Genomic DNA, 21,020 nt, shown 5'->3' with positions numbered 1-21,020 from the left:
TTAATTACCATCAGCTCCACAACTTCTCCAAGGAGCTTCTCCAATCCCTGGGCCTTAGGCAAGGGAGAGGACCCCATGGCAGGGAAGCACTGAGCAGCACGAGGGCAGAGCCCCGGGGGGATTGGAAGATGCTGTCTCCAGAAGCAGCAAGGCAGGAGCTAATTAAAACCCTGTGTGGGAGCCTGCATGAGGTGTATGAGAGCACTGGGCACAACAGGCTTTGGATGTGTGCCCACGTGCAGAAACACTCTATTTAAAGCAACAGCACTTTAGGGAAGCGAGGCAGCATTCACTGCTCCTCTAAAAAAACACCCCCTCCCTCAGCATTCGATAAGCACTCGCCATGGGTTTCCAATTTTCTTGTTTGACTTAAGGGACTCTTTTAGATTTCAGAGGTCACAGACTCATCAGGGCACAAGAAACAGAAACAAATGAAAACCATTTATCCTTTAGTCCACATCTAAAGACGAAAAAAAAAAAAAAAATCAGCTTATGAAACAAACCATTTGCTTCATTATTCCCCTCGGGGGGAAGCCAGACTTCAAAAAAGGTGAGGATTTGGGCAAAATGCACAAGTTCCCAGGAGCAAAGGGCAGGAGGGGGGCAGGCAGGGTGTCCCCAGCAGTGAAGAGCCCCCTGTACGTGTCCCCAGCTGTCCCCAGCAGTGAGGAGACCCCTGGCCACTATGTACCTCTAGACAACAGATCATGTAATGGTTCCTGGACATATTAATTAATTTATCCTTTACTAGGAACTAATATTTAAATCCCATTTTACTCATTCATTTTTTTTATCTTGACTTTTTAAAAATTAAATAATTAAACCATATATCCCTACATTATCCAAATCATTTATCATCAATACACTTTCAATTAACCTCCCTCTATATTCCCTAGCATCAAAAACAATAACCGTCATCATCACTCCATAACCACCCCTAAAAAAACACAGAATTCACCCCAGAACTAACCCACCCCAAAAAAAACCCAAACAAAAACACAAACCATGATCATAAATCATCAACCCATCATCCACCAAATTTCACGTTCTTGTAGATTATAAAAAGCATGACACTGCTGTCCCAGCAGTGAGGAGCCCCCTGGCCGTGTCCCCTGGTTGTGTCCCCGGCCGTGAGGAGCCCCCTGGCCATGTCCCCTGGTTGTGTCCCCAGCAGTGAGGAGCCCCTGGCCGTGTCCCCAGCTGTCCCAGCAGCACTCACCGCCCGGTACTCGTAGTAGATCCTGTCGTACTCGGTGCCGCCGATGGTGATCTCGGGGATGAAGCGCGGGATGGACACGGAGTCCAGCACTGCAGACTTGTCCTGCACACTGAGGGGAACAGGAGCACTCAGGTCACAGCCTGCCCCAGCTACAGCCAAGTGCTGTACCCAGAGAAGCTGTGCCTGCCCCATCACTGGAAATATTCCAAGCCAAGCTGGATGGAGCAACCTGATCCAGTGGAAGGTGTCCCTGCCCAGGGCTTTAAGGACCCTGCCAACCCAAACCATTCTAGGATTCATTATCATCACTCTGTGATTAAAGAGCTACTTTTCTGCTAAAGATTTGGGCTGTTTTCCAAACATTTATCTTGCTCCTTACGAATCTATGATGTGTTGCCCCTCATCCTTGCCTCCAGTTTGCTCCCGCTCCAACTTCCTGCTTCTCCATTTCCCCTCCCAGGTTCATCCTCCTTGGAGATGCTCCATCATTCCTGGGACCCTTCTCCATGAATCCCCTCTGGCTTTTTTGCTTTCTATAAAACCAGTGGTTTTACTGAATGCCACACACTACCCTGCTAAATTCCCACTGTAAATGGACCAGTACTGAGACAGTGAGAGGGTCTGGAAGGAGACAGTGCCTCCAGCATCCTGCCTTGGAATACCGGGAGGAAGCTGCAGCAGCTCCAGTGATGGATCTCAGAATCCACCACTCTGCACAGCACCAGCACTTCAGATATCCCAACATTTAAAATGCCTGAGAAACTGCTAGAAAGCCCCCTGCTGCCTGTGGTAATCCACAGGCCGACAGTGCCACCTGCACGTGGCTGGCAAAAACACATCCCTTCCCAGTCAGCACTGACCAAACCCTAAATCCAACACCTGAAACCCTGCAAATTGGGCTGTTTTCAGTGAATTACATTTCTCAGCAAATGCTGACATGCACATCAAGCACATGCCCTGAGCAAAGCAAAGTTCATCATCTTTGAGCAATTATTTTTACCCCCTCCCCAAAATCATAAATTTTGGGACCTTTCCTCCCAGCAGTGAAGAGCTCCAGCAAGTGAACTGGTTTGCTAACATACCCTGATATTCACTCTGTAAACTATCCCAGTACAGACAGATTCGTAAGGAAATACAATAACCCAGTGGAAGTTCAGATGGGAGAAAGTGAGGATAAATGCCCTTTTCCAAGATCAGCATCTACACCAAAGATGCTTTCTATAAACTACAACAACATTGAATTTTAACAACATTAAATGTGTATTTCACATGCTGCAAGGCACAAAAGGGAGTCCAGGCAGAGATAAAGCACAACATCACACTCAGAAATAAGGTTTTGTGGTCATCCACTGCGCAGTGAATCCACTCCTCCCCAGATCTCAGCCAAGTGGCCACTTGGAAGGACAACTCCCAGGCACAATTAATTTTAGTTAAGGGCCAAATGACAAACTTGCTGCTCCCAAAACTCTGCACAAGAAAATAATGAAAGCTACTGATGGCTTCTCCGTGTTCTCTGCACCTTCAGAAATAATGTGGAATCCTAAGCAAAAGCACCCCCAAAGACACCTGCCACAACAATGTCTAACCACAAAACCACAGCCACTTGCCAGGACTAATTCCCTGTTCAGCAGGGAAGCCCTTACAGACACCTTTTATGTTTCTTTCGTTTTCTTTCTCTGCCCCAGCAGAAAATTATCACTATTTGTTCTTTTCTGACCCTTTAGCAGACTTTCCTGAAGGAGCTCTCAGCACGCAGCACCTTGCCAAAGGTGCAAGGTGGGGTAAGGGAAGGAAACTGGTTAGAAAAAAATAAATAAACCAGGCAACCCAACAAAAACCACCTGAGTTTCCACAGCCTGGGCTGTGATTTCTCAGTGCCTGAGGTTGGCATAGTCACAAAAACTCAAATGACAAGAGAAACCTAAAAGCATTCACTGGCCTAAAAGCCAACACCACAAAACCATTCCAGATAAGTTCTATGTTGATAGAGGAAAGGAACATTCCTCCTTCTGCCAAAGGGACTCCAATTCCCTCATTCAGCCAGGCAGAACAGATATGGCCTGGCCAAGGTGAGGCACAGCCACTCCCCTGGTGAGCAAACACTCAACATCAACACCAAGAACAAAAAAAACACTTCCAAAATAAAAGCAGGTCTGCAAGAAAAGGGGAGAAGGTGCAACAACAGAAACCTAGAAAAGCCACTGCAAAGAAGAAATCACAAAAGAAGTGTTTCAACTGCAGTAAAAAGATGGGGTGGACAGGGCTTGGAGCAGCCTGGGACAGTGGGAGGTGTCCCTGCCCATGGCAGGGGGAGGGATGAGATGGGCTTCAAGGTCCCTTTCAACCAAACCATTCTGGGATTCTGTGATTTTATGGTGAAGAGAGAACCAAGGTGCTAAAGAAAACAGCTTCTAGCACCAGAAGTTTCACAATTAATAGTTCATGAGACTTTTGAAGTCTCCATGAGAGAAGTTTCGAAGCCAGGTCCAACACATCTCTTGGCAGCCCCCCTAGTCCCGCTGTTTGCACTCAGCCATTTAAACAGGGACACTCCTTCCCTCTGCCAGGCAAAGCCACACTGGGGAGCAGAGCTGCAGGCCCTCTGTCCTCACTGCCAGGCTCTGAAGGAGCTGCAGGGACAGATCAGGGTCAGCTGTCTGAGGCAACAAGCACAGCAAGCTCTGCCCATGAGCTGATCAATAACACAGGCAAGGCCACCCAGCCTGCAGCTCCTCCTCCCAAATGCATTTATGCTGCAATGCCTGCAGACAGACAGATATCACTGGGACAAAAACATGCCTGAGACAGTGCAGTGGCAGCAGAGGAGCTCCCTGAGACATTGAAAAAGCCAGAATGGTTTCTGTTGGGCTAGGCAGCTGGAGAGGAAGGGAAGATGTGAAGAACATCCTCTGGAAGACACCTCCAGCTCCAAAGCCCCAAATGCAGCCCTTTCTAACCTTTTCCCAAGATCCCACAGCCACGCTGTCAGGGCAAGGGAGAGCACTGAGGGCAGGCAGGGAGAGAAAGAGATCATTATGGCACTGATTGCCCATGAGCTGGGCTCACTGGTTTGATTAGCTGCACTAATCACTCGGAGGCCCTGCTGGGGTTTCCATGCATTACACCCTATGCATGTGCAATAAAAAGTTCTCCTCAGCCCTGCTCACCCATCCCTGTGCCCCAGACACACTGGTACAAGCTGAGGCTGGAGGAGAACAGCAGGGCTGACAGCCCCAAGGGCTGGCAGGTCAGCAAACAAAGCAACTGCAGATGGAAAACCAAGCAGGGCAGAACCTGGATTAGGTATTAGGGGAATGCCACAGACACATCTTTTATGAAAAATCCTCTCCTTAGGATTTTTTTCTCCTGAGAAGCTGAGAGGCCTCAAGAACAAAATGCAAACATTGATTATCTGCTGCTGTGGAATGCAACAGGTGCATCTGTGATTGGTCTTATGTGGTTGTTTTTAATTAATGGCCAATCACAGCCCAGCTGGCTCAGACTCGCTGTCCGAGACAGAAGCTTTTGTTATTCTTTCTTTTTCTATTCTTAGCCAGCCTTCTGATGAAATCCTTTCTTCTATTCTTTTAGTATAGTTTTAATATAATATATATTATAAAATAATAAATCAGCCTTCTGAAACATGGAGTCAACATTCTCATCTCTTCCCTCATCTTAAGACCCCTGTGAACACTGTCACAGGGGAAATCTCCTCACTGGAAGGGTGGTCAGGCATTGGAAGAGGCAGTGATGGAATCACTGTCCTTGGAAGTGTTCCAGAGCCGTGTGGTTGTGGCACTTGGGGACATGGGCTCGGCAGTGCTGGGAGAATGGTTAAATCCATGATCTCAGAGGGCTTTTCCAACCTAAACGATCCTAAACGGCAGCTGGAGCCGGCCAGGAACACCCAGGAGAGGGCAGCATGTGCCCACACACTGAGAGCCTGCAGGAAAATCCCTTTCCAAAGGAGCAATGCACACAGGCACGGGATACCTGCCCATTTGGGGGGACCACAGGCTCCCTGGGCATTGGGAAAAGGGAGAAAAGAATCACCTTTGGGGTTCATGGACTCACAGCTGGGCTGGGCAGTGAATCCAGCAGAGCTGAGCTGCAGCAGGCTCCCTGCCCCTCTGGGGTTACCATGGGGGAGGATCATGTCCAAACACACACCTGTACAAAGAGGCTCTTCCCAGGCTGCCCGAGACACTGCCCAGGATTCCCTCACTCTGCTGAGCAAAGCAAGAGCTCAAGATTGGCACAGGATGTGTTGTCACCCCTTTATCCATGCTCTGACAGCCCAGCACAAAAAAAGATCCAAAAGCCAACCGCAGGAGCTGGGATCAATGCTCAGTGTAGGTCCCTTCCACACAGGATATTTTATGATTCTGTGGTTTAAATAAGCAGCTTATTGCATTGTGAGATCTTCAAACCACCCCATGGTTTTGCCAAAAGAATAAATAATTTCTTACTACCTACAGTGACAAGAGCCTGGTGCAGGAGACTCCCCCTTCTCCAAGGTTCAATGAAAAATTGAGTCCTTAAAGCAATTTATTCCCTTCTAAAACTGTGAAATAGAATTTTCATACACTATCTTAACACACTGCTCTAATTGTAAGGTTTCCTTCAACTCCCTCCTACTCATCACAACTAATAATCCTTTCCTAATACCTGCAGTAGTAGTGTGGAGCTACAGGAAAACAAGCAACTTATTTCCTCTTTCAAAGGAAGTCTGATTGTGATAATTTTTAGGGCCTAAGTCACCAGATGTTATCCTCCCAATCACTACAAAGAAACCTCATCTCTGACACATAAAATGCACCCAAATCATGACTTGCTCCTCTCAGACACCACCCAGCACTGCTCTTCTGCAATCTATCTCCACTCCTTGATAGAGAAACCCTACAATAGGAGCATTATCTCTATTTTTAGGAGTTATTTAAAGTAACAGCACAGAAAAGTAAAACACAAGAAATATCAAAACTCTTCAAAAGAAGTTTAACTTGCTTCTCTGATGCCTGTCACAAAGACACAAACTTAAAGGCACATATTCAATTTAAAAATCTGTGTTTCTATTAACCTGTGAGATGACCAGGAAATAATGAAAATCATGTAAGTCTTACATTTTGTTTTAAAAAAGTAACTATACTGAAATTTCCAACTGCACATTCAATATGAAGATGAAGTTGCAGCAAAATGGGGAGTCTGTCTCACTTCTGGCATTAACAGCCTTACAAGTGCAGCTATATTGTTTCTATACACCTCTGTATTTTATATAAACAAATTAAACATGATGCATTTGCAAAGAATTATTAAAATCAAATGAAATTCTATTCCAACAAGTTATTTTCCAGCATCTGAGTCTGATCTCTTCCAACTGGGCAGACAAGGATCTTTGACAAAAACCACTCTTAAACTTGTCTGGAGCCTCTTGTCTCAACAATCAGCAGCAAAAATGCTACACCACAATCCAGTGCCAAGCAGAAATATTACAAAACATAACCCCACTTTTAAAAACCCATGGCTTTGACCACTTTCCCTGGGATTTGATTGCTCAGTGGCTGGGTGACATCACACTTACAAAAGTCTCAAGTGATGGAAAGAACTATCATCTTGCTCCTCCCATGGCCCCTTGTCAAACTTCAGGTACTCAATGTCTTCAATAACCTGGAATCAGAAAAGAAAGCTCATTAAGGGGTGAAAAAAATCAATGAAATAATCAAAACAGGTTATGAAACAAATGAGGAAGGCTTCACTGCTGAAGCTGTGGTAACAAGGCCAATGTCTAGAGATAACATGATCATCTCCCAGTTCTACTCCTGGAGGCTGCAGCCCTGCCAGGAGCACTGGGCACACACGTGGGGATCTCCTGACATCCTGTGCTTTAGCTCTGCATGGCAGGGAATCAACTGGCTGAGAGGTGCCTTGCTGCCAAACTCTTACCACATCCAAGCCATTCTTCCTTCACCTGCCCCTGGGGATGAAAAGCCAAGAAGGTACAACCTCAGCCCTGAGGGAGAATGAGGGGGAAATGGAGGTAAGTCTAAATTTAACTCCTGTTTGTTACTAAACTAAAGTTTGGTCAGTTTTACTCCCAGAGAGGCTCAGTAACATCCTCTGAGGCAGGGGAGCAGGTGTGGCATCTGCCTCAGCGGTGTGTGGGTCACAGCACAGAAACAAAGGCACATTTCAGGCTGGGAAACTCAGGAGCTGCAGGGAGGAGTCCAAGGGCTCAGGATTTCACCAGCCACCAGGACCCACCAATGCATGAAAGGAAAGGTAACGCTCACAGCTCAGAGCCCTTCAAATAAGCAATGCCAGCTCAGCAAACCATTCCTTCAGCATCCCCAAACTTATCAATCCCTGGTTTGAGCTTCACTTACAGCCTGGCTCCACTTGGAAACAGATCTTTGCTGCTCCAGGAGGTAATTGCTTATCACACCTGGCTGCCTGGAGCTGAGGGAAAGCTCAGTCCCAGTGTCAGGAAGATGCACTTCAGGTGCCTGATGAGGTGGAGACAGCACCTTGGAGCAACCTGGGAAGGAGTGGATTGTTACAGCTCCACACATCCCTTTCCAGAGACCTTTTCCATGGGGAAAGGATAAAACTGAGCTCGTGACCAAACTCCTCATGGCACATTGTCAACCCACTGACAGGTGAGCACATGTCACAATGAAGTGACAGAATGATAAACAAAAAAATCCTTGAGTTCTTTACATTAAATGCACTGCAGTTATTCCCTGCAAACACTAAATCCCAGCTATTACCACTTCAAAAATGATAACCAAGTGCTATTACAACATAGTTCGACTATAAAGATCCACTCTTACCAGAATTTTCATGGCAAGAAATAATTATTTGGACATGAGTGAATGAACATTTCTGAGGCACAAACTGCTGCAACATAACTCCAAGATAAGAGGCCAAGAGGTGTAAGTTAAGATAGTTCAAACAGCCATTATTTCTTTGAATTATTTAATTGAAAAGCTGAACAAAAGCAATTCCTTCTCCACTCCACAGCAAAGTTTTGGAAACTCTGAACCTGGTAACAGCACTGATCAGAGTTGCTACAATGGGTTCACAATGTGCTACAGGGGGAAAGGAATCTGTATTCAAATTAGTTTTGCTCACTGTTACCATCATATCAAAAGATTTCTCTTCCAGCAGCTCCTTAACAATGGCATCAGTTTCCCAACCAGGACAGAAGAACAAATTCTTAATTTATAAGGAATGCCCTGGCACCCTCCCAGGAATTATCAGCAAATATCCAAGGCTTTAAAAGAAATTAAACATACAGCTAACTCTGTATTCCCAGTTTTACCCTCAAGCTGAACAAGTGTGAAACATCCTAATGAAGCTCATTTCAGCACTCATTACCCCTTCAGCCACCACAACCACAGTTAATTACAACAGGAAACCCCAACTGACCTTTTTAGGACACTTAAAAAATCGTTTCCAAGCTGTGCATGTGTGCTCTGAGCAAACCAAAAGTTATTAAACTATAAGGCCATAAAAAAATTCAGCTCCCAAATCCCTAAGCAAACAGATTGGAGTGGGCTAATGACCACTGCTCTCTGTCAAGAGGATACACCTGTGTAAACACACACCTTACAAGCCAAAGCCCTCCTGCCAGCCCTTATTTCCAAATTTCTTCTGTGTCATCCCACAGGGAAACTGAATCTGAACAGGAAAAAGGGGAAAAACCAACTGAATTTTTCCAATTATCAGCATCTACCACCAACACCAACAATGACAATGACAACATCATGGGCTGGATAATCTTACAGGGTCTTTTCCAACCTTAATCATTCTGTGGCATTACACTTGAACTTCCAAATAATAATCCTTCCCCTAGTCCAGATTTGTCCAAGCAAATTAAGGACTCCACTGGTGCATCTGATGAGCCTATTTAGAGCAATGACAAGATTGCTGAGCTCAGGAGAGTCGCTCCTTGAACAATAAGAGCTTTAGACTGACTTTAAACCCTGATTGAAAGGATTAACATCAAATCTCTAGCAATGGGGTTTACTACAAAAACATCTGAGGGGGAAACAACCTGCTTTATTCTGACCACTTGGAGATGTGTCCAGAGAGAAGGACAGGGAAAAAAACAGGCATTTAACCCCCATCTCAACTTTCCTTTAATTCACCAAGTACCCATCTTGAAACACCACAGCTCTCCACTCCTATCCTTGCTTCTTTGTTGTTATCCAGAAAAAAAACAAATTAATTGCTCCAGATTCTCTACATTCACATCACAACCTCAGCTTTTTTGTTCATTTCAGCCTGATTTTTTGTGTATTTTTTCTATTTATTATCTGCTGTCACACTGAAGCCACCAGCCCTTTTTTAGGGGTATAAACCCACATTGTCCCACAGGTCTACTGGTTATAAATGATAACCTTTATTATCAAGTGCAGGAGCACCCAAAAAATCCATCCACAACAGGAGAGGACCCAGAATGTGGCACACACCCCTGTTCTTATAAAGGGAACAGAAGGCCTAGAGACAAGCAGCAGTGCACCTATGGGGGAGAATGGAGTGTTAATTTTAGCACCAGGGAAGTCCTTATCAATATTTTCTGCTTCACAAAGTCATATAACCCAAATGTTGAAGGACACCTCAGGCAAAAATGTAATTTTAGTCTGATAAGGGGCACTTAAATATTAACATGAATGCTCTGAATATGCTAATAAGCTTAATGAGGTACAGGCTACCACACATCTGTATATATTACTCAACTCTCTGCCAAGATCACACTGCACGTAACAGAGGAGGAGAGGGAGTTGGGACTGTGTGCAAGTAGGGTAAAAATTTCACCTCATTAGGATGAAGGCCCAAAAAGCCCTTGGAGACAGCCCAGGTGCAAGTCTGCTCTCTCTCCTCCCAAGTGGGGATGATTCCTTGGCAAGCTTCCATGGAGGATTGTTATTATCCAGTTAGCACCATATTACTGCTCTTAACAGACATCTATCCCTAGAACTGAAATGGGCCCAAAACCTGCCCAGAGTCTCAAAAACCTCAGTGCTCTTTCCCTCAGGAACAACAGCTAGAGAGGAAAGTTAATAATGGTCAAGCAAAAGGCTTCTGCTAGCCTGCCAATAACCCTGCACGAAGGGGAAAGTTCACTGAACTAAGGGAAATCTTTTAAACTTACTCCCAGAAAAGCAAAACTTACCTTCTCCACATCCTCAGCTGCACTTGCTGTGTACTGCAGAACCTCACAGCTCTCACTGCAAAGAACACAGAAATTGAATTCCCCTGATAAAACTGCTCTACCCATCCTCTCCCCACCCTGCTCCAAAAGGAACAGAAATGAAGTTAAAAGGCATAGACACTGAACCAGAATCATGGCAATTTTTTAGATTGCTCCTAGCTATTGCAGTAGAGTTCCTGTTGCACCTGTGAGCTGTTTCTTTGCTGCTGGAAAGTTGCTTTTAAAGGGCAAATGGCCTGGATATCTACACAACTTCAGCTGAAAAAGAAATTTTAAAAACTACACATGTGAATTTGTTTTCATTTAATTAACGTGGATACTTGCCCCTATTACAACTGCCCAATCTACTTGAAAATAAGTGAAATTTTCAGTCTAACCCAAAAGTGGGTAGATTTTCTTTTTTCCAAGTGCATGACTAGCTGTGAGTCATCTCAAGTGAAGAATGCATTCATTTATCACTATTTACTCAGGTTGAGCTAGCTGAATGAATACAAATGCAAGCAGCATGATCTCTAAGTGTAAAAACATTTTTAAAAGGTAATGTTTCCTGGTTAGAAGATTGTTTTTTTAATCAGCCAGCTGCCTTCAGAGAAAAGACACTTGCACAGCAGAACCACAACAGGAATTCCTACATGAACCTTTCATACCTCACATGTTCAGCCACGTTCAGCAATAGCTGTTTCCAGCTGGAAAACCCTGGAATAGCTGCCCAATGTGGACACTAAAGCAAACATCACACAGCAAAGTTTAGGAGCATGGAGAAAATTCCACAGAATCCCAGAATGGTTTGGGTGGGACAGGACCTTCAAGCTCATCCTGTTCCACCCTGCCATGGGCAGGGACACCTTCCACCATACCAGGTTGCCCCAAGTCCTGCAGGACCAGGCCTTGGACACTTCCAGGGATGGGGCAGGCACCTGGAATAAGAGATTCTCCTCAATATCAGCCCAAGGGAGAGGTCAGCCCTCAGCAGAGCCTGACACCAGCAACTGCCTCAACGATGCCCATCAAATCACTTCATCCCATCTCTTGATTTGACTCTGCAGATTATCAGGGCTTCATTAAGAGAAAACAGCTGCTCAGTGACTCTGCAGATTATCAGGGCTTTCCTTAAGAGAAAACAGCTGCTCAGTGGAAGCAGTGTTGGATATGAAAGAGAACAGTACCAACCTTAAGGCTCTGCTCAGGGAAAAGAGAAAAATCAAACAGAACCCAAACACTGCTCCAAGTCACCGGGCAGAACCTGCCACAGCACCCAGCCCACAAATCTCACTACCAATAAAAACATGAAAGACATTCATAATAGAAAAGAAAGCATCAATTTTAAAGCAAAAATCCACTATAAACCACTTCAGGCAGCATCAGGCTGCTCCAGTCAAACAGCACAAGGTAACAGGAGTTTTGCCCAGCAACAAACTGCTTTTCAAGGAACAAGCAAACTTCAACAGGGAAAGCATGCAGGAGTTTGCTCAGTGTAAGAGCTGAAGTGAGAGATGCAGGACTCCAGGCAGCTCTCCAAAATGCAGTTTGTTCCATTCAAGATGTCACAGCAATCCAGGGTGGTGGGTGACAGAGCTGTGCCTACAGCTGTCAGCTCCAGCTGCAGGCAGCCCTGGAGACCCTTTGGTTTTTATTACAATGCATTTTATACTTTTCTTTTGGTTACAATGCATTATATACTTTTCTTTTGGTCATATTGCATTAAATACTTTTCTTTGCTGAGCATCTTCATACAGTAGAACCAATCTATACCTTAACTTTTATCTGTAGCCTATCATAACTCCTGTAATTACCATATTCATGTTACTGTTCTCCAATCACTAAAAGTCAGTACATTACAGTTTAAGCTAGAAGTTGTTTTTCACTTTTCTTGCAGTGGAAAATTCTGAGAACTTTTTTCTACTTGCCACATTTGCTGCCTTGTTTGCCCGTGCTACCTTTCTGCTTGGTAAGAACATCTTCTTGTTTGGGGTGGGTTTATCCTTTGCTCTAAGCCATAAAAACCCCTTCTAACTAACACACCCTTTGCTTCCTTGGTTACCCAGTAAGAATGGCTCAGCAATTATTTTCTCCTATATCAAAACTTGCTGCCATCTCTATTCCTTCACCAGACTCCACATTTAAAATCTTTCTGCTAAGCACACATATCTGTGAGACTTGCTTGTCAAACTTTCATCCTTCCCAACAGCTCAGCAGTCTATAACACCTCCTTTTAGCCTGTTTGGACCAGACTTTGGGCATCACCAGGAGTCAGGGAATCAAACTAGGCAGGCTAAGTGGTAACAGGCAAGAACATAGCCCCCTGCAGCCCTGCCAGCAAACAAACAGTTAAGGCAGCTGTGGCTTCTGCATTTAGCCCAGACAGAGCCACCCTGAGGTCCTGAGGTGCACAGAGCTGGACTCACACACCCCCAGCTCCCCACAGCCAGGGCACAGAGACACAGATCTGTCACTGTCATATTTCCTGAAAAATCTCTCTGCCCAGGATTTCTCTCCTGGGAAGCTGAGAAGCCTCAGAGAAAAAGGAAAACAATTCTTATCTCATTTGCTTCTGCTGTGTTTTGCTGCTTTGGAATGTGGTTGGAGATTGTTTATCCAACAGGTGAATTGTTTTCACTCATTGGCCAATGACAGCCAAGCTGTGTCAGGCTCTGAGGAGAGAGTCACAAGTTTTCAGTAGTATCTTGTAGCCTTCTGTCTGTATCTTTTCTCTATTCTTTAGTATAGTTTAGTATAGCATTCTTTAATATAATATAGATCATAAAATAACAAATTAGCCCTCTAAGAACACAGAGTCAGATCCATCATTCCCTCCCTTTGATGGGGGTCTCAGAAAACGCCACACAGCTCAGTGTGCCAGGCTGCTGGGAGCCCAAACCCTGCCAGCATGCCAAGCAGAGGGGTTTGCCTGACAGGGGCACTGCCCATGCACACACAGAGGGCGAGGAGGTGAAATCACAGCAGGTTCAGGGCTCAGCCTGGCTGAACACCACGAGATGCATGTGGGGCTGCCTGTGCTCCAGAGAACAGCAGCAGCTGGCTCCCACCAGTGACTGCAGCAGTCTGCCCTCAGGGGATGACATTCCCAAGGCTCCCCATTCCCTTCCAAGAGGGGACACATAAGAGGCCACTGACCATCTGTGACAGCACCAAGCCCTGCCTGCCTGAGTGACAAGCTCAATATCGAGTTACTCACTTCAGTAGCTGGCAGAGCCACCCACTGATCCACCCGGGGAGATGGAGCAAGCACAGTGGGACACAGGCAGGCTACAAAGCACCTGGGAATCCACTCTGATTTCTATCAGCCTCCTGCACACACCACAACTCCCACAGTTAATTCATCTGATACCCTTTGAGAGTTTTCCTTCCAGAATTATGAGGGACCCTAATTCTGCTTTTAGATGTTTAGAACAGTTTTAATCTTCCTACAGCTCTTTTGTAAGAACTGGGAGAGCTGGCAAGCTCTGATTCATCCCAGGTTTACAGGGCACGTGCTTTTGCTTCCCAGCTAGAGGAAGCCAGGGGAGCCCAGTGAGAGACAGGACACAGGGAATGGCTTCCCACTGCCACAGGGCAGGGTTAGAGGGGATACTGGGAAGGAATTGTTCCCTGGGAGGGCATTGAGAAGCTGTGGCTGCCCCTGGACCCCTGGCAGTGTCCAAGGCCAGGTCCTAGAGGGCTGGGAGCAACCTGGGATAATGGAAGGTGACCCTGCCCATGGCAGGGGTGGGACTGGATGAGCTTTAATGTCCCTCCAACCCAAACCATTCTGGGATTCTGTGACAACTGAAAGGACTTTCTGAGGAGAGAAAAGCCCTAAAGCCTTCCAAAAAGGCCTGAGAAAAGCTTGCATTGCACCACTCTCTCCTCAGGTTGTGCAGACACACAGAGCCATAGCTGTGGCACTCTGCACACCACTCCTGAACCATTTTCAACTTCCAGCACCGGCATCAGGCTCCTGGGCTGGCAGAAGTTAACCACACTCACACAGTTCTCATGCTGTAAATGCAGCACCCCTTCACTGGGGAACAGTACTGTAACCCCGCAGCACAAGGAGGATTTTTTCACGTGATTTGTTGATATTGGCAGAGATTTTAAGGTTTGCACACATTTTTGCTCAAAGACCTAAGAGGCAAAACATTTTTCTTTGCTAACCTGATCGCTGGTAGGAAGGTCTTCTTGTAAGCATCCTCAATGCTCTGGAGATAGGAAGGAGACACCTTTTTCTCATATGGCTACAAACAAACAAACAAACAAACAGAAAAAGCTGTGGAATTATATTTCTATCTTTTCCCACCAGCACAGACTCCAAGGTCTGCTCCACCACCTGCCAAGGGTTCACTCTGGGACAAGCAGTCAAACATCCAAGTGAACCACATGCACATCAGTGAAAGTTTCAAAGAATTAAGAGTGTGATTTGGAGCGTTTGGAATTCCTTACATGCCATGAAATACCTAGAGTAGCCCCCAGCTATCCAAGACTGATTCATCCCTGCTAACTACACCCTCCAGGGAGCTGTAACAGCCACCCAGAAAACAGGAGAAGACTCTGAGTCCACCTTTTCCTTAAGGAGGCCAAAATTACACCTATCTCCACAGTTTCACACAAGTGCATGGGCAAACAGCCACTCCAAACTCCTGTGGAATTTCATGGATATCATCCCTGCTCTTAGCCAGGTTGCCTTCCACTCAGTGCACCTTCAATGCCACATTTGCAAAACACCAGGAATTTTTCTCTGATCTACCCTGTGTTCCCCAAACAATCCTACAGAGCTCAGCACTGCCACTGACCCAAAAAGTCACAAGCTACATCAGCAATTTCTGTCCAAAGGTTTCAAAAATGCCACTGATTTTCATGCTCAGAAGGGCTAAGAACTCACAGGCTCTCCCAATACATGAAGAACTTCTTAACTGAGAACTTTTTTCTAATAAATCAAAGCTTTCTTTTAATCTATCAGGGTTAAACTGCATTTCCCACAGCCTTTCAACAAGGCAAGACAAACACCTTTGAATCCTCACTAAACATCTGCAAACACTTACAAACACACATCTAAGTATCAAAGAGGGAAAAAAACCCCAAATTACAAACCTTATTAGATTAGTCATTCCCCAAAAGCACCCTGCAGCTCTCCTGAGCCAAGACCAGCTCAATCAGGCAGTCACCCAGCAGTGATTTGCTGGATTTCAGGGAGATAAGTGAACCTGCTGATCCCAGGTGACTCACACACGAACCCCAGCAGAGGTGTGAGGAAGCAGTCAACTGGGAAGCAGGAGCCAGGGAGCCCAGCTGGGCTCCTGGCACTCAGGAATAAGAAACAAATCACCTCTAAGTGCATTGCAAGCAGCACATCACCTGCCCACAGCTCTTGAAGTGGCAGCAACACAGCCAGGTAGAAAATTTCACCTGCTCTTCAAACAATTTCTCATCCCACAAATGACAACATATTGATGCAGTCACACAAAAAGATTATTTTTGATTTTTTTTAACCTTTTTTTTAAAGCAAGCATAGGAGAATACCCACAGAGTCACCACCACCACCCAGATCTCACAGCTCAGAGGACAAGCAGCTCCTCAGATGCAGCATTCAGCAGAAACCCCACAGAAGCTGTGATTACAACAGACATCAGCAGGCAGCAATCATGAGAGACAAGTAACAATAAAGATAAGAGATAAATAGGCTGTCATGGTTTGACATTGGCACAATGTAAACCCACGACATAGGCAATAATCAGAGATCAAATTACCTTGCCTTTCTCTTGAATCCTCTTCTGCACCTCTGGGACAGGCACATCTACATAAATGACCAAGTGAGGTGGCAGGAACTCAGAAACACTGATCTCCTTGATCTCTTTGTAGTGATCAAGGCCTGTATAAAACACAAATAAATCACATTCCCCACGTCTGTATCTGCAGGCTCTTCTTCTGGGCTTACAGAGCAAGTTTAGGGCATGTTTTTCCTCAAACAGAATTCAGGAAGTTTACAAAAAAACTATTTCCAGAGAAGTTCTGTGCACTGAGAATCTAAACCCAGTTGTATCAAAGAGGGACTTTATTCCTGACTCAGGTTTACAGGAATCTCAGCTTCTCCTCCACCATTTAGAGACAATAAGCAGCAGTAGCTCTAATCAAGATGTTTGTTCCCTAAGGATTCCAGTACAATTCAAACTGGGATTTTGTATTAAATTGCAGGTTGCTGGGCTTTACTGCCTCAGGTCATTATAATCAGTTCTCAAAGCCACCCAGTAACTTACAGCAGGTGGCAAAAAACCAAATGCACACCTCTTAAACCCAACAGCAAAAACAGGAGGCAGTCAAGAAAAGTTACATCCACCTCAGGAGCAGCCAAAAGAACAGATTTACTAAGAACAGGCAGGAACAGCTCAGGGCCCATGACCCCAGACCAAATCACTCAGGTTGGGAGGAACATCCCCAAACCACACAGCTCAACCACTCTGCTGAGAATCCCACCCACAGCACTCTGAGTATCTCCAGGGGGGAGATCCCAGGTGATTTGCTCCAGGGTTTGATTCCCCTCACAGCAGAAAAAGGTTTTTCCTTACAAATTAAACATTTTGCATTTCAATTTGTGCTCTTTATCTTCTGTCCTCTCACTGCCACTAAAACCACACCAGCTCCACCCAGCAACATCTGAACACTGAACACTTAAAGGAATCCCTTCTTCCAAGCAGGAATGTTTTGTTCCTTTTTTAAAGCAAAGCTAACTACCAGACTTCTGAGAGATTATGGGCAAGCAGCTTCCCTTTGCTGGCAGGAACTCACATCTCTTGTGCACATATCCCTGCTTTAGCATGGCCTCCAGGAACACGAAGTCGCTGTAAGGAGAGCGCTCCAGCACCACGCCTTGACCTGCAGGGGAGAACAGGCTGCAGGTTGGGACAGAAGGAGCTGCAAGGTCCTTTGTTACTGTTGCATTTCTTGAAAAATCTATTGCATCTATTTCCACAGTTTCAGAAAAGTGCATGGGCAGACAGCCACTCCAAACTCCTGTGGAATTTCATGGATATCATCCCTGCTGGTAACCAGCTTGCTTTCCACACAGTGCACTTGCAATGCCACATTTGCAAAACACCAGGAATTTCTCTATCTACCATCTATCCCTTCACCAGGATTTCTTCTCCTGGGAAGATGAGAAGCCTCAGCTTCTCCATGTTTTCCTACTCTGGAATGTGGTCTGGTGTTGGAACTCAGCACATCCCTCCAGGTGTCCAGAGTTGCCAAGGACCCCGTCAGGGGTCTCAGAGACCCTGGCATGCTGCCCAGAACACCTGGGAATTTGATTTTGACCCTTGGAGCAAGTTACCAACTTTGTATGAGGACGTGAAAGTCACAGAGGTTTGAATAGTGTAATAACAGAATAATCACAGGGTGAAAATGTAGATTTTAGGAATTTTGGTATGGGGGTTATGGGGACAAGATGGAGGAATCTGGGCGTGTCCAGCCTTTCTTTCTTCTTCTTCTTCTTCTTGTTCTCCATTTTCTGCAGTGATGTTGGCACTTTGGGACTGGTTTAGAGTAGAAGTGCACTGTCTAACACAGGTGATAGGTATTGGGAATTAAGGGTAAATATGTTATACAAAGTTTGTAGTATAAAAGGACAACACTGCCCTGAGGGTGGTCAGAGTGCCTGTGGCTGCCCTGCTGAGCAGAAAGAAAATTTTATAGATAAGAATTAATAAACAACCTCAAGACCGAAAAGTGAAGAGCCCAGACTCGTTCTTCAGTTGCACAGGCCGGAGCAGAGACACCCTGCACATCTCGGGGCAGCAATTATCAACAGCAACCCAAGAGCCTGGAGATTGTTTATCCAAACATGTGAATTGTTTTTAATTAACGACCAATCACAGTCCAGCTGTGCCAGACTCTGAGGAGTCAGTCACGAGCTTTCATTACCATTCTTGCAAAGCCTTCTGATGTAATCCTCTTTCTTTAGTATTGTTTTAGTACAACATTCTTTTCATATAATATAATATAAAATAATAAATCGGCCTTCTGAGAACATGGAGTCAGACTCTCATCTCTCACCTCGTCCTGGAAAGCTCACAAACCCCACAGTCCCCTCCAGCCCACACCCTCCCTGAGCCCCACCTGTGCTGAGCAGGTGCTCCAGGGCGTCGGCGTACTGCAGGACGCGGCTGCCGAAGAGCCAGGCCTGCAGGCGGTACGAGTGCCCGTCAGGGGCCTTGGGCTCATTGTAGAACTTCTCCAGGCTGCAGAAACCACTGAACTTCTCAGGCAGCAGCTGCCCATCCCCTGAGAGCCTGTCCTGGTAGTGGATGTCTGCCTCAGGGAAGTACTTCATTCCTGAAAAGGAGAAGGAACCCACAGCAGGCATGAGCTGTGTTCGTTTGCAACTAACACCTCTTCAGCTGCTCCTTGCCTGTGGGAATCCAGAAAATCAGAGGGGTTTGGGAAAGCTGCAAAAGGCAGGCCTCAGAGACAGCAGAAGTGTGATTAGAGTTAAGCTGTAGCCATAAGATTTGTCAGCAGAAAGTTTTTATAAGAAGTAGAAAAGTAAGGACAAATAGAACCATGGTCTGTGTATTAACGCTTGGCTAGAATACCTCCCTAAGCTACAGGAAAGTATATCTACCAAGATCTTAGGAAGTTCTTAGCTTATTAATGGAGCCCTGTGGATTGTATTTTAATGCTTACAAGCAGGTATTATATTCAAAATGAGGGAGCATTGTTTGACTGAAGGTACGTGTGCTTACACTGGTTGGATAGAACTCCTGTCAATATGCTTCTGCTTTGTGTGATTGGTCAAAAACTTTTAAAGTAAGTTGTAACATGAAGTTCTTTGCCTCCTGCCAGGAACATGAGCTGCTGGTATCTTCCCATTGTCATAACCATGTAATGAGCCTGATGCTGGAAGATAAACAGCTCAAGGCACGTTCCCCAGCAGTGCCGTCCCGTTTGGGATTTGTACAGAGACCCCCAGGCAGCAACACGTGCCCAGCTCCCTCACAGCCCCAGCCCCTCTGCCCACCACAGCAGAACCCAAACCCCGAGCTCTGCCCCTGCCCAGGGAGAGCTGAGCTGTTCCAAGCACATCCCTGTGGAACAGCCAAGCTCTCCAGGAGCACGTTGAGCACACAGGCTCCATCAGAACTGAAGCTTCACCCACACAAATCCCCATCCCAAACCTCACCAGCACCACCCACCAGACCCTCCCCACTCCCTCCAGCATTCCCCAGGCAGGAGCTGCTGCTCTGGTGAGCTTCCTCTGCACAAGGGCCACGATCAAACTCTGTCAACCCTCAGAGAAGCAGCCAGAGTGAGACATACCCAGTTTCTCTGCTAACTGCTGGGCCAGCTTTCCCTTCCCAGAAGACAGGTTCCCCTCCACTGTGAAGACTTTGCTGTGCTCTGTGAACTTCTTGGTAGTCCTTTCTCCCAAGATGTAGGACAGCCACCCATACTGCAGGCTCTGCTCAGGGCTGGTGTGGATTCTTGCCTGGAGAAAAACCCACGGAAATCAGTAGATTTGGGGGGATTTTTTAGCTACAGACACTGTTTCTTCAGACACACACACAGGACGCACTCTTATACATCTAATACAAGGAATTTTCACTCAGTAACCTCAGCACTGTCATTTCAGCTTAGCAGCTGCAGCAGTACTTAGGCTGGGAAGCTGTTCATGAAATTAAAGGCTGAGAAGACAGAAACCATGGAAAAATTTTCAGTGTGAAGGCCAGACACACAACACACCCAGAGCTCCCCAGAGAGACCCCACATTAGACTTTTGCTTGTATTTTGTGTAGTTTTGGGCATGCAGTAACATAAATTCACTCTCAGGAGAGTTACAGCTTCATTCCAAAAAGGCTTAGCGAGCAAAAGCTTGGCTTTGGTAACCTTGGATGTTTCTTCCAGCCTTAACTATTCCATGATTTCTGAGAGGCGACATGAGGGACCCACCTGGGCTATGGGGTGACGGCAGGGCCTTTCTGAGCGCTGCTCAGAGCCTCCTTCAGCCCGCCATAAACTCTGCACAAACCCCATTCCGCGGGGCGCAGTGACCTCCCTCACACAGCGCCGCTCATCCCTATCTAACTCTCCTTTCCTTCCGCCACCGAAGGTCACCGCGCTCCCCTCTCCGGCCTTTGCTCCAGCCTGCCCCGCACTCCGCCGCCTCTCCCCGCTCCCGGCCGCGAACGTCCCAGCCCCGGGGAGAGGCACCTCCGGCCCCGGGCTGTCCCGCTCACCCACCCGCAGCAGAACAGCGCTCCGGACACAGCCCTGCCCAGCCGCCCGCACTCACCCTCAGCAGGACGGAGCCGCTGTCCGGCCCGGTGCGGCCCCGGGCGGCCGCGGCCCGGCCCAGCCGGGACACCCACAAGGACATGGCGCTGCCGGCGGAGGGCGGCGGCGCGCGGCGATGACGTCAGCGGGAGAGGCGGTGCGGCGCGGTGAGGAAAGCGCCGTGAGGCCACGCCCACTCCCCCTCAGGAAAGGCCACGCCCACGATCCGTGTGGGCTCTGGCGGGAACGGGGACAGGGATAGGGACAGCGGGACCGGGAACGGCCCGGGAAAGGGATTAGGGGGGACAGAGAACAGCCTGGCCAAGG

The 21,020-nt window shown here is 46.6% G+C and overlaps 1 protein-coding gene across 1 annotated transcript in view; it reads right to left on the bottom strand.

Annotated features, from left to right (window-relative positions):
* NDUFA10 (NADH:ubiquinone oxidoreductase subunit A10) overlaps window positions 1-20,835 on the bottom strand; it is a 30,082-nt gene extending 9,247 nt beyond the window's left edge. Inside the window, exons 1-9 of the mRNA XM_030952690.1 lie at window positions 20,713-20,835; window positions 19,740-19,908; window positions 18,540-18,755; window positions 17,214-17,300; window positions 16,178-16,299; window positions 14,589-14,668; window positions 10,395-10,449; window positions 6,798-6,883; window positions 1,220-1,328 (exon numbers count right to left, since the gene is read on the bottom strand). Coding sequence (XP_030808550.1) covers window positions 1,220-1,328; window positions 6,798-6,883; window positions 10,395-10,449; window positions 14,589-14,668; window positions 16,178-16,299; window positions 17,214-17,300; window positions 18,540-18,755; window positions 19,740-19,908; window positions 20,713-20,796 — 1,008 coding nt within the window. The 5' untranslated portion in view covers window positions 20,797-20,835. The remainder of the gene's footprint in view (window positions 1-1,219; window positions 1,329-6,797; window positions 6,884-10,394; window positions 10,450-14,588; window positions 14,669-16,177; window positions 16,300-17,213; window positions 17,301-18,539; window positions 18,756-19,739; window positions 19,909-20,712) is intronic.
* Window positions 20,836-21,020: the final 185 nt, after the last annotated feature.

This window comes from Camarhynchus parvulus, chromosome 7 (assembly GCF_901933205.1).
Source record: "Camarhynchus parvulus chromosome 7, STF_HiC, whole genome shotgun sequence".
NCBI lineage: Eukaryota > Metazoa > Chordata > Aves > Passeriformes > Thraupidae > Camarhynchus > Camarhynchus parvulus.
This window is presented reverse-complemented; position numbering and strand designations above follow the sequence as displayed.